General features: G+C 45.9%; 1 protein-coding gene across 1 annotated transcript; it reads left to right on the top strand.

The window, feature by feature from the left end:
* Nucleotides 1-152: 152 nt before the first annotated feature.
* Nucleotides 153-8,219, top strand: RNF181 (ring finger protein 181). Its single transcript, XM_035117913.3, has 5 exons — nt 153-253; nt 6,285-6,418; nt 7,527-7,642; nt 7,749-7,823; nt 7,973-8,219. The coding sequence occupies exons 1-5, from the start codon at nt 165-167 to the stop codon at nt 8,030-8,032; spliced, it is 474 nt and encodes a 157-aa protein (XP_034973804.1). The 5' UTR covers nt 153-164; the 3' UTR covers nt 8,033-8,219.
* The last annotated feature ends 3,980 nt before the right edge of the window (nt 8,220-12,199 follow it).

Below are 12,199 nucleotides of genomic sequence, written 5' to 3' on the forward strand. Positions count from 1 at the left end.
GATTGGCGGCTGCCCACGGCCTTGGGCCAATGAGCGCGCAGCGGCGGGGCGTCTCGCCCGTGACCGTGGTTGGCTTCGAAAGGAGCCGAGTCACGGGCGGAGGCGGAGCAGGAGGCGCTGGAGGCGCGGAGCCGCCCTCCGACCCGCGACTCGCTCTGGCCGCCATGGCTTCCTACTTCGAGGAGCACGACTGCGAGCCGGGCTCCAGGCCCCCGGAGGAGCCGCATCGCCAGGCCCTGCTGGAACTGGCCAGGTGGGTGTCCCTGGGAGCGGAGCGGGGCAGAGCCCTCCACCTCTGGCTGCTTGGGGGACTGGGGGGGGGGAGTTGTGTTCCGGGTGACTCCCTCCCTACCGGGGCAGAGCCTAAAGACATCCTCGGGACATGCCTAGGGGGGTCACTCCCACTTGCAGGTAGACTGCCCCTGAACCTGAGGCTCCCTCGCCATCACGACTAGTAGTCCCGTTCTCACATCTTCCCTGCGGTTCTGCTTCTTGGCCTTGGCAAGGTTTTCAGAGTCTGTTGCGTTGTTGCTTCTATATTACATTGTGTGGTTGGCGTTCAGGGTCCTCGCCCCCAAGGAACCTACAGTCTAAAACTCAACACAGGAGAAACGGGAAGGGGAGGGTCTGAGCTGGGCGGTGGAGCATCTGCTTTGCATGCTTAGGGCCTCACACGTCATCCCCAGCATCTCAAGGTAGGCTTGGTAGGGACCACTGTCTGCAGTCTTGGGAAGCTACTGCCAGTCAGTGAAGATAGCAATGAAAGAGCCGGGCCAATGATCTGGCTTGGAATAAGGCAGCTTCCTGTGTCCTTGTGTTGAAAATGTGTTAAACATGGAAACAATAAGGTTTTGTTTCAGTTTCATGTATTTAGGCTTAGTTCACAGGGCAACTAAGGAGCACAGCAAAGACATCTCACAAAAAGGGGGATTGGAGGGAGGAATGAGCAGGATAAAAATCATGCTGTATTTTCTTACCTCTTAGGATCTTTTTGGACCACCACGGCCAATGTAATGCCAATTAAAAAGGGATCCAAGGGAGGATCCTGGAAATTATGGGCTGGTTAGCTTAACGCAGTGGTTCTCAAAGGGTGTGGGAGCAGAGGATGGCAAGTGTGGGGGGAAGTGTGTCTAGGGCAATCAAAGAAACATTTAAACATGTTGGTATAGTACAGTATTGTATGGTATAGTATATATTAAAAAATGATTTGCAGAATATTGATATATTTTCAAACTGAGAGCAAGAGCATCAAGTGATACTGTGGACAATCCTAGTTGTGTTTTCCAATGTATTTATCAATTTTTTAAAATGGTGTGGTGCGAGCTAATTTTTATTCTGAAAGTGTGGCCTTGAAAAAAGTTTGAGAACCACTGGCTTAATCTCTCTTCTAGGAAAACTGGTGGGGAGCATTACTAAAGAGTGTAGAAGTACAAGTCCTGTAGAAGTACAAGTCCTGCTGAAGTAGAACTAGGGTGACTTGCACAAGGGTAAATCCTGCCTCACTATCCGGCGGTGTATGCACACCTGTTTACATCCATTGTGCACCACTGCTGGTTTGGGAAGCAAACTTCAATGTGTGCTTAGATTTCTAAATGCTGTTGACAACCTTTGAGTAATCTTAACGGTTATTGAACAAGGGGAGAGTAACTGGTTAAGAAACAGGAAGCTGAGAGCAGGAATAAATTGACAATTCTCCCAGTGGAAGGATGTCAAAGAGATAAACAACCACCTGACATTTAGAAAACATCTGAAGGCAGCCCTGTTTAGGGAAGTTTTTAATGTGTGACATTTTAATGTATTTTAATCTTTGTTGGAAGCCATTTAGAGTGGCTGGGGAAACCCAGCCGGATGGGTGGGGTACGAATAATATATTATTAATATTATGTGGAGCCCTCCCAAGATGAGGCCTGTGTGCTAGTGTTAGGGGTGAGCAATGGAATGATAGCAATGATTGCTGATGATAGCAAATTGTTCAGGGTGGTTAAAGGAATTGTGAAGAGCTCTAAAAGGATTTCTCCAAACTGAATGGGCAGCAAAATGGCATATGCAATTTAGTGTAAGCAAGTGTAATGGGATGCACACACAAAAAATTTAAAATATCACATATTTCCTCATGGGCTGTGAACTGGTGGTGACTGACCAGGTGGACTGACCAGACCTTGGGGTTATAGTCAAGATCTCAATGAAGATGTCGGTCCGGTATGCAGCAGTGGTGAAAAAGGCAAATTCCATGCTAGGGATCATTAGGAAAGAAATTGAAAATAAAACTGCTGCTATCATAATGTCATTATAGAAATCTATAGTACAGCTGCATTTGGAATACTGTGTACAGTTCTGTTCACCTCACCTCAAAAAGGATATTGTAGAGGTGGGTATTGTTCAGAAAGGGCTAACCAAAATGATCAAGGACAGGGGCCCCAAACTAAGGCCCGGGGGCCGGATGCGGCACAATTGCCTTCTCAATCCGGCCCCCGGACGGTCCAGGAATCAGCATGTTTTTATATGAGTAGAATGTGTCCTTTTATTTAAAATGCATATCTGGGTTATTTGTGGGGCATAGGAATTTGTTCATATTTTTTTCCAAAATATAGTCCGGCCCCCCACAAGGTCTGAGGGACAGCGGACTGGCCCCCTGCTGAAAAAGTTGGCTGACCCCTGATCAAGGAGATGGGGCAATGCTCTATGAACATAGATGGCCGGGGGGGGGGGGATCACAGTTTAGAGAAAAGGTAAGTAAGAGGCAACATGATACCGGTCCATAAGGTTATGCATGGTGTGAAAGTAGATAGGGAGAAGTTTTTCTTCCACTAGAGCTTGCGAAGCTGATTGGGGAAGATTGAGGACAGACAAAAAAAGTGCTTCTCTACATGGCATATGGAATTTGCTCCCCCAAGAGGTAGTGATGGCCACCAACGTGAAGGTTTTAAACAAGGTCCAGAGTGACTAATACGGTACCTGGAGTATCCTCAGGGGCTATCAATGGCTACTAGCCATTATGGTTACATCCTCCCACTACTGTTGGAGGCAGTATGCCCCTCAGTACCAGTTTACTGGGAATTGCAGGTGGATCCTGTTTGCGGGCTTCCTGTGGGCGTCCCGTTGGCCCCTGGAGAAGGGATGCTGGACTGATGGGGTGGATGGTGTGATCTAGCAGGCTCCTCAAAGAGGAAAACCTTTGTAAAAAAATATGTTTTATTTAGAATTTTCAAGCAGACATTACGTTTTTAATTTCCACTGTTTTTTTCTAATAAATGTGCACTTCCCCCCCATCCCTCCATAGTTTCCTTATTTCCCCTTAGTTTGCTGCATATTGTAACTAGCACCCCACTTTTCTCCTTCCATATTATCTAAACTACTTTTCACTGCTGTTTACGATTCATATCCTACTTGCATATAAATCTGATTATTACATTTCTTCAAATATTCTATGAAAGGCTTCCATTCTTCTCTAAACACTGACTCCTCCTGGTCTTTGATTTTCATTGTTAAACTTTCTAACTCCACATATTCTGTCAATTTATTCTACCAGTCTACTTCGGTTGGTATCTCATCGTCCTTCAACTTTTGCACATATATTATTCTTGCTGCCGTTGTTGGGTATAAAAATAAACTGACCGACTTTTTGGGGACGTCAGATTCCCTTATTCCAAGAAGAAAGGCTTCAGGGTTTTTTGCGGTTTTTTTAAACGTCAACTTGAATATCTTATTCAAAATCCTTTAGCCTTTGTTCATGCCTGCCACATGTGGAAGACTGTACCTTCCATCTCTTGGAACTTCCAGCATATATTAGAACCTTTTTTACACATCTTAGCAAGTTTACTTCGGATCAAGTACCATCTATAGATAATCTTTAGATAGTTCTCTTTAGATGTAACAGGCTGCAAATTTCATATTAATCATCCATAGTTTCCCCCCATGATGCCATCTTGATGTTGTGTCCTACATCCCTTGCCCAGTGTATCATGGCAGCTTTGAGCAGTTCATCTTTCGTTTCCCATTCCAGCAGGATTTTGTACATTTTTTAAATTTAGTTTTTCATAATTCTCCATTAACCCCCTTTCAAAGTTAAAACTTTGTTCAGCAGATTCCTCCCGTTTATCATTTTTGTACATCTCAATTGGAACCAGTCTGTTATCCATTCCTTAATGTCCTCTTTTTTTGAGCATTACTCCTGCTTCACCAATCTCTAATATGTCTCTGTAGGTGCCCCATTTCTTTTTCATATTCATTTTCTTCATGGAACTTGCTTCAATGGGCTAGAGCAGGGGTCACCAACCTAAGGCCCATGGGCCGGAAGTGGCCCACGGAGGTTGTTTGACGGCCGAGCCACCCCGAACTAAGCTGCCATGCGCTGCGCTAAACTGGCACAACACAGGGACTCACTTCTGCGGTGCCAGAAATTGTGTCTGCACAGACGCCGAAAATCGCAGGGACATGTGCTCACACATGGAGGGATCTCCGCGGGACCGATCCAGCCCAGGCAAGATAAACCTTGCCGACCCTGGGCTAGAGCCATAGTGGGGTATTCCTTTCAAACAGGTTATTATACCTCATCCATACTGTACAGAGGCTTCTTATAATGTGGTTTGAAGAATCCTTTACGTACTCTTACTTTATCATCCCATAGATATGCATGCCAACCATATTGTCTTTCAAATCCTTCTAAATCCAATAATCCAACATCTTCCAGAGCTATCCATTCTGTTAACCAGCATAGACATGCTACCTCATAATACAATCCAAGATCTGGTAGTAAGAATCCGCCTCTGTCTTTTATATCTGTTAAAATTTTGTACTTAACTCTTGCCTTCTTCCGCTGCCAAATGAATCTTGATATGTCTCTCTGCCACTGTTTAAAACAGGCATAGGCAATCTTGGCTCTCCAGATGTTTAGGAACTACAACTCCCATGATCCCTAGCTAACAGGGCCAGTGGTCAGGGATCATGGGAGTTCTAGTTCCAAAACATCTGGAGAGCCAAGTTTGCCTATGTCTGGTTTAAAACAACTTAAATTGCTTATTACTGGTATTGTTTTGAAAAGAAATAGCATCTTAGGCAGGACTTTTTTTTCTAGAAAAAGAGTTGCTGTTGACCTTTTTTTAGGGGGCGCACCCAGTTGTTGAAGGGGGGGTGGAGACTTCTCTTCTTTGCCCACTCACCCCACCGCTGGGGCCAAATATAATAAACTGCCACCAGAGAATGGCACCGCAACCCTACACAGGTGCCGAAACACAATAAAGAGGTGAGTTCCAGCTGGAAAAAAAAGCCCTGGTCTTAGGTAAGATTTTCATTTTGATGGCTGATATTCTTCCTGATAAGGAAAGTTGCATCTTCCTCCACTTTTCCAAGTCCTTTTTTTTTTTACTTCTTTCCACACTATCATACAATTATCCATGCAGATCTCAACCACTTCTGGAGTGGACTCCCTTTTTGTATTCCAGAAATTCAGCTTCTAAACTTAGTCCAATTAAAGTCCATCCAAAACACAGTGTTTATGATCCTCACTTTGTTTTTTTGGGGAAGCTGCTGCTACTGGATCAGCTTATGAGGCTTCCTTCAGCGGAGAAGGTATGGCTTTCTGTGCTTAGCTTCTACCCAGGTCGACCTCAAGCAGTGCTCTCCAGCTCTGCAAAGGTCATGGGGGAGCTGTAATTCATGCTGTGAGGGTGCAAGGCAATCCGGTACTCCAGTGCTTTATTGTGAGGTGCAGTGCCCACGCTTTCCTCCATACGCTCCATGACAGCCCAATCTCACTCGCAGCAAGCACAACGAGCAGCCGAGGTCCTTCACGGCAACTCAGAAGTCTGAGGAAAATATTTCCCTCCCCTTCCAGAGTAAAACAACAACCCCACCTCTTCTTTCTCTGCTGCTTGCAGTGAGTGAAGCAGAGAAGATCCCCCAGGGTTCAAATGAGCACCTTGTTTTGGAAATTGGGTCACAATTAAAATTTGAATAAACGTATGCAAAGGTTAATATCAAATATCTTTTTATCAAAGATAAACTAATCTAAATAAAAGCACAAACCAAAAGAAGGAAAAAAGGAAAACTTTCAATTTTTTGTCTCTCAGCTGTAGGCCTATATAGAAAACTCTTCAAAACATCCATTCCAAAATAGCACCCAACAATTCTGCTTTCTATAAACCAATATTTTCTTCAGTCCTCAAACCCAGATATTATGAGTTCATTTTCTTTTTTCACCCAAAAAGTATGTAAGGAGTTTCCAATCTTTAGTAGTTTGGATCACGAGCTCTCGGACAAGGAAGCTTTTTCTCCATCATATGCAGGTCCCTCTTCAATGGCCTGGAGATTGATGTGGGCTTCTTGGAGAGTGAAGACTGGGACCACCGGCTCCCCCCACCAGCTGCCAAGCAAGCTATAGAGAGCCTTCCTTCAGTGCCTGTTACCCCGCAGCAAGCAGGTAACAGTTTAGATTTCAATCTGGGCCTTGTATATCTCATCTGTGGTTAGAAGACAGTCTAGGTCAGCCTTCTCTAGGTGTTTTGGACTACAACTCCCATCAGCCCCAGCCGGCTCAGTCATTTAAAGAAAGTAACAAGAATTTGAGTGTCTATGTCTCCAAGACCTCTCAGTCTTTGAAAGCATCCAACCCAATTTCTGCGGAAGAGATGGGCCAGATGAGTCATGTGGGAGTCACAAAAGTGGCCTGGGGAACTGGAGGAAAGTTGCAAGATGTAGGTTGACCTCCACCTGCAATGGTAGCAGCTATGCTCCCACTTCCAAGCTCAGCAGCAAGCAATAAGGTGCATCTCTCTCCTTGCCTGCCTGCCGGTTTTCCTGCCCCTGCTGAGCACCTACTGCTCTTCTTCCTTGCCTTCCTGTTTGTATATTCGAGGTTTGCTTTTTGGTCATGACAAGTTCAAAAGGTCACCTTTAAAAAGTTTTGTTTATTACATCTATATCCCACCTTTCCTCTAAGGAGCTGAAGGTGGGATATACAGTACTCTTCCCCTCTCCATATTATCTTCACAACAACCTTGTGAGGTACATTGGGCTGAGTCACTCAGGGAGCTTCATTGGGTGAGTGGCAATTTGAACCCTGGTCTCCCTGGTCCTAGTCTAGCACTCTAACCACTACATCACAAGGCCTCTCTGCAGTGTTTTCCACCAGCTCTGGTGCAGAATTATTATTATTGTTAGCAGGGCCTTTTCTAATTGGTGACAATTCCAGGAAGAATCTGGCACAAAATGTCACGACTCTCTTGTGTGAGGATAAAACACTTGGATCTGTCAAAGGCTTTGGCATCTAGAGGGTGGAGTATTTGTGCTCGGCATGGTTACCCAGCTTTTCCATCATGTATACTCCACTCCTTGCACTTGAAGTAGGAATAATCCACTAATAATCTTATAGTAGAAAAATCCAGTTAGAAGAAAAAGCTTGTAAATATGGGATTGGCAGGATTTCTGAGCTTTGCAAAGGTGTACCATGCTGTGTTGCAGTAGAGTAGAGCCAACTTGGTGGAACTGTTTTTTGCCTTTTCCTTTCTCCAACCACTTGTGGGGGTTAGACAAAGGGCTGAAGTGTCCGGTGTGCCTGCTGGAGTTTGAGGAGGAAGAGGTGGTCAGGAAGATGCCCTGCGAGCATATCTTCCACAAAGGCTGTATTCTGCCCTGGCTTGGAAAGGTGAAGTATTGGAACAGGGACATTCCCTCTTTGGTACCTGGGGTGGCTCCCCCCCCCATTTCCCTTTTCTCAAGAGGCTGCTGCTAACTCCAATCTCCTTGCGCAGACCAACTCCTGTCCTCTCTGCCGTCATGAGCTGCCCACTGACGATGAACAATATGAAGAATACAAGAAGGACAAGGTGAGTGTGGATCCCTGTGGGCAGGTGCAGGGCTTAGGTGTACACCTTTTGGCCTGAGGTGCTGCATTCTCTTGTGGACAACCACCTGGGGGCCACATGTCAGTCGCGAATAGAGCCAGGGGCATTCATATTTACCTTTATTTTCCAAGGTGCGGCGGCAACAGCAGGCACATCGGCTGGAGTATCTGCATGGTGCCATGTACACGTGAGAAAGGCATGTCCTTTGCCCCTCCTTCCTACTTGCCTTCTTCCAGCTCAAGGCTGACAACCACAATCTCCCACAATTGCCAGGGAGCAGGGTGTCCCCAGGGCCAAGAAAGGCAGCAGCCCTCCTTCCTTCCCCACTTCCGAAAGCTTGTTGCACATCCATAATAAATGTTGGGCTTCATTAAGTAACTTCTCCTGCTGTAGTTTCCCTCACTGCACAAGTATGTGATCATGTGGAGGGCATCGCAAAGCAGGCCTGGGGGAAAGCATTGTGGCCCCAGAACCTGCAGCATTTGTGGGGAGCTGGCCAAGAGCTGAAGGCAGAACAGCTCAAAATGCAAGGCAGCCAATAAATCAAGAGAATTCCCCTTAACCCTTTTTTCCTCATCTGGCCCCCTCTCCTCCAGTTTATTTACCTGCCTCTTCTCCTGATTTGGTTCCTGCCATTTCCTGTGGCAAGATTTGGGCTTTTACAATACCTGGGAAGTGGGGTGGGAGGGAAGAGACATTCCTCCATCTTATGGGCCAATATTGGCTTGCCAGGCTTCTTCATAGGGCCTACCAGGTTGTTTTGCAGGCAACTCAAGTTCTTTCAGAGTGGGAAGCAGTATATAGATATGTGAGCTAGTTGACACTGTGTACTTTGATTTTCAGAAAGCTTTCAACAAGGTACCTCACCAAAGAGGTCTGTGTTAAGCTTTGCCGTAATGGAATAAGAGGTTCTCTTGTAGATCAGGATTTGGTTAAATAACAGGAAGTAGAGAGTACAGTCATACCTCGGTATAAGTACGCCTCGGTTTGAGTATTTTCAGTTTAAGTACTCCGCGGACCTGTCTGGAACGGATTAATCCACTTTCCATTACTTTCAACGGGAAAGTTCGCTTCAGGTTAAGTACACTTCAGGTTAAGTACAGACTTCCGGAACCAATTGTGTTTGTAAACCGAGGTACCACTGTAGAAATAAATGGGCAGTTCTTTGAATGGAGGGGTGTAGAAAGTGGAGTGCCCCCCCCCCAATGATTGGTATTTGACCTTGCACTTTTTAACTTGTTCATGAAAGATGTAGAGTTAGGGGTGAGCAGTTGAGCAATGAGATGGCAAAGTTTGCTAGCAATACAAAATTGTTGAGTGTGGTGTGTGTTTTTAAGTGTGAAAACCTCTACCCCTCCCAATTGAGCAAATGCCCCCCCCCATGGCAAACACAGTTCAATCTAAACAAGTGCAGAAGCAATGTATGTCAAGAAGAAAAATCTTAATTTCATATATATACACTCATGGGGTCTGAACTGGAGGTGACTGGCCATGAATGAGACCCTGGCATAGTGAAGTTTGTGACCCAGTGTGTGGGAGCCATGAAAAATTGAAATCCCATGCTGGGTTTCATTAGGAAAGGAGTTGAAAATAAAACTGCTGGGATCACAATGCTGTTACGCAAATCTCTTCTGCGACATTTGGAATACTTTATGCAGTTCCAGTCACCTCACCTAGGATATTGCAGAGCTGGAAATATCAGAAAAGGGTAACCCAAATGATCAAGGGGATGGAGCAGCTCCCCTGTGAGGGAAGGTTGTAGCATTAGGGACCCTTTAGTTTATAGAGAAAAGGTGAGCAAGAGGTGACATGAAAGTTGTTTGTAAAATTAGGCATGGCAGGGAGAAAATGGATAACGTTTTTCCTCATAACATGATTATTTGTGCGCAGGTCCTTGAGGGTTTCTTATAGGCAGCAGGGTGCCCACTGTGAGAACAGAATGCTGGACTAGATTATTCCTGATCCAGCAAGCTCTTCTTAAGCAACATGACAGGCACTTCATTGCTGGTTGTTTGGCAAGCACTGTCTTGACAAGTGTCAGTATGATGTCATTAATACAGATGACTGACAAGTGAGTAGTGTCAAAGTGAGAGGGAGATCTGGTCTGCCAGAGCCTAAAAGTTACCCACCCTTCATTATATCATGCAAAATCCCCACAGCTTGCATGAGTCCTGTGCATGGCTTGCTAGATGAAAGGCTACCGTGTTTCTCACATTTTAAGACACCGTCTTATAACTTTTTTCCCTCAAAAAAACACTGGGTGGCTTATTTTCAGGGAATGTCTTGTTTTTATTACGTCAGGAGCAGTGCCCCTCTTGCTCCCTGGCTCCCTGCGGGGCAGGATTCTTGACTGAAAGAAAAGGACGGGCAACAGCCACCACCAAACTCCGTGAGAGGGAGTCTGAGGGAAGGGAGGTGTGTGCGTCCCTGGCCCAGCCCTCTCTCCCCGGCCCTGGGATGTTCGTGAGGGAGGGAGGGAGGGAGCTCCTCCGAAGGGCTGCTCTCTCTCTCTCTCTCCTCCCAGGTGGGGACTCACTTAATAGCAATCTGCTACACTGGAGCTTCTTAAATTTAAACCAGTACAGTATAATGGAATCTATCTGTGTGATGCAGTACGTATAGCAAATAAGGATCTCTACCAGCCAGCCCAAGACTTAAGAGCGAAAGTTCCAACAATGTAGCACTTTGTAGCACTGATAGCAAAGAGGCTACCGGCTGATAAGAGATACTGTAGAAAACAAGGCAGTTGAGCAGCAATTAAAATGGTAAATGGTAGCAATTGTAGCAATTGAGCCAGCAGGAAAGCGGGGTGAGATAATCTGCTGGTCCTAACTGCTTCTCTTACCCACAAAATGTTAACTTTTAGCAGCTCCTAAACAGCGAGAAGCCACCGGCAGCGATCCCGGTACCAGTAAAAATCCTTAAAGGGGCAGCTCTACAGACAAGCAATAGAAAGAAAAAGAATCCTCACTTTTTAAAAGGTTTTTAAAAGGGGGGAAGGTGGGGGGAAGCGAGAGGTGGGCTGTGTGTGTGTGTGTGTGTGTGTGAGAGAGAGAGAGAGAGAGAGAGAGAGAGAGAGAGAGAGAGAGAGAGAGACACGCAGGGGAGAGAGAGAGAGAGAGAGAGAGAGACGCGCACACAGAGTCTCTCCCTAAAGGGGAAGGCAGCGTCTTCAATCGCCCCTCTTTTCTTCCTCCTGTTTCATCTCCTCCCCACCGCAAATGCCACTTTTCTCCTCTTCACTCACACAGCCTAGCTAAAAAAAAAAAAAATCGAACGGGAGGGGAAATCACGAGTCTGCAGCAACCAGCAGCTATGGCTCTTCGGTGCATTTTTACAAGCTTTTAAAAGAAATACGTGTCTTTGGAGCGACAGCAAAATGGGGAGAGATTTTTAGGGGGGGGAGTTTGCTGGCGGGAGGGGGGAAGGGTCTATCACTATGTCTTATTTTCGGGTTATGGCTTATATCGCACAATTGCTTAGAAATCCTGCTATGTCTTATATTATGCCTACGTCTTAAAAAAGGAGAAACACGGTAGTATCTTCAGCCGTGGCCATGTTGGAAAACCACTGAGAACTACTCACAAGTGGTGGCTCTCTTTCAGAACCTTCTTGGCCAATGGTAAAGGATGATGGGCGTTCTAGTCCAGCAATATCTGGAGGGTCACTGGTCCTCTGCCCCGCCTCCTGCACTTTAGAGGGCTCTGTGGCTAAGAAATACAGGTGTGTGCTCTCATCTTCTGTGAAGCAGCCCTCAGGTGCTATGTTTGTACAAATGCTGGCTGCTATTACCAAGTCTCTGTTTTTGTGTGTAGAGAGACAGCAGACTGGACCTTCATTTTGGCGAGCAAACTCTGGAAATACACACGACCAATAAACCCAGCTAAAGAAAAGGCTTTGGCATGTGTGATCTTGGTCTCTGTAAGTTGGGGTGGCAAATATGCAGGACAGCCTTCTTTGGCCCAAGGTCTGCAATGGCAAGGCGACAAATGGGGCCAACAAATAGGCAGGGTAATGGCTGCTGCTGGGTGGAGACTAATCCCAAAGACAGCAGACGGAGCAGAAAACTACTGCAACAGTATCCAAATAAAGACCTACACAAAACTCTGGCACCCTCCCCTTCTGCCTAGAGAGTGTGATGTCAGAGCAGCTAGAAGCTGCAGTCCCCTATCGTGTTTCTCCGGAAATAAGACACCGTCTTACATTTATTTTTCCTCAAAAAAAACCACTATGGCTTATTTTCAGGGGATGTCTTATTTTTTCCCTCCTCCTCCTGCCGTGGGCGGCATTGCTTCTGCGCCTATCACTATGTCTTATTTTTGGGGTATGGCTTATATTCCTTGAATGCTTAAAAATCC

The sequence above is a fragment of the Zootoca vivipara genome, chromosome 6 (assembly GCF_965207765.1).
Source record: "Zootoca vivipara chromosome 6, rZooViv2.hap1.1, whole genome shotgun sequence".
NCBI lineage: Eukaryota > Metazoa > Chordata > Lepidosauria > Squamata > Lacertidae > Zootoca > Zootoca vivipara.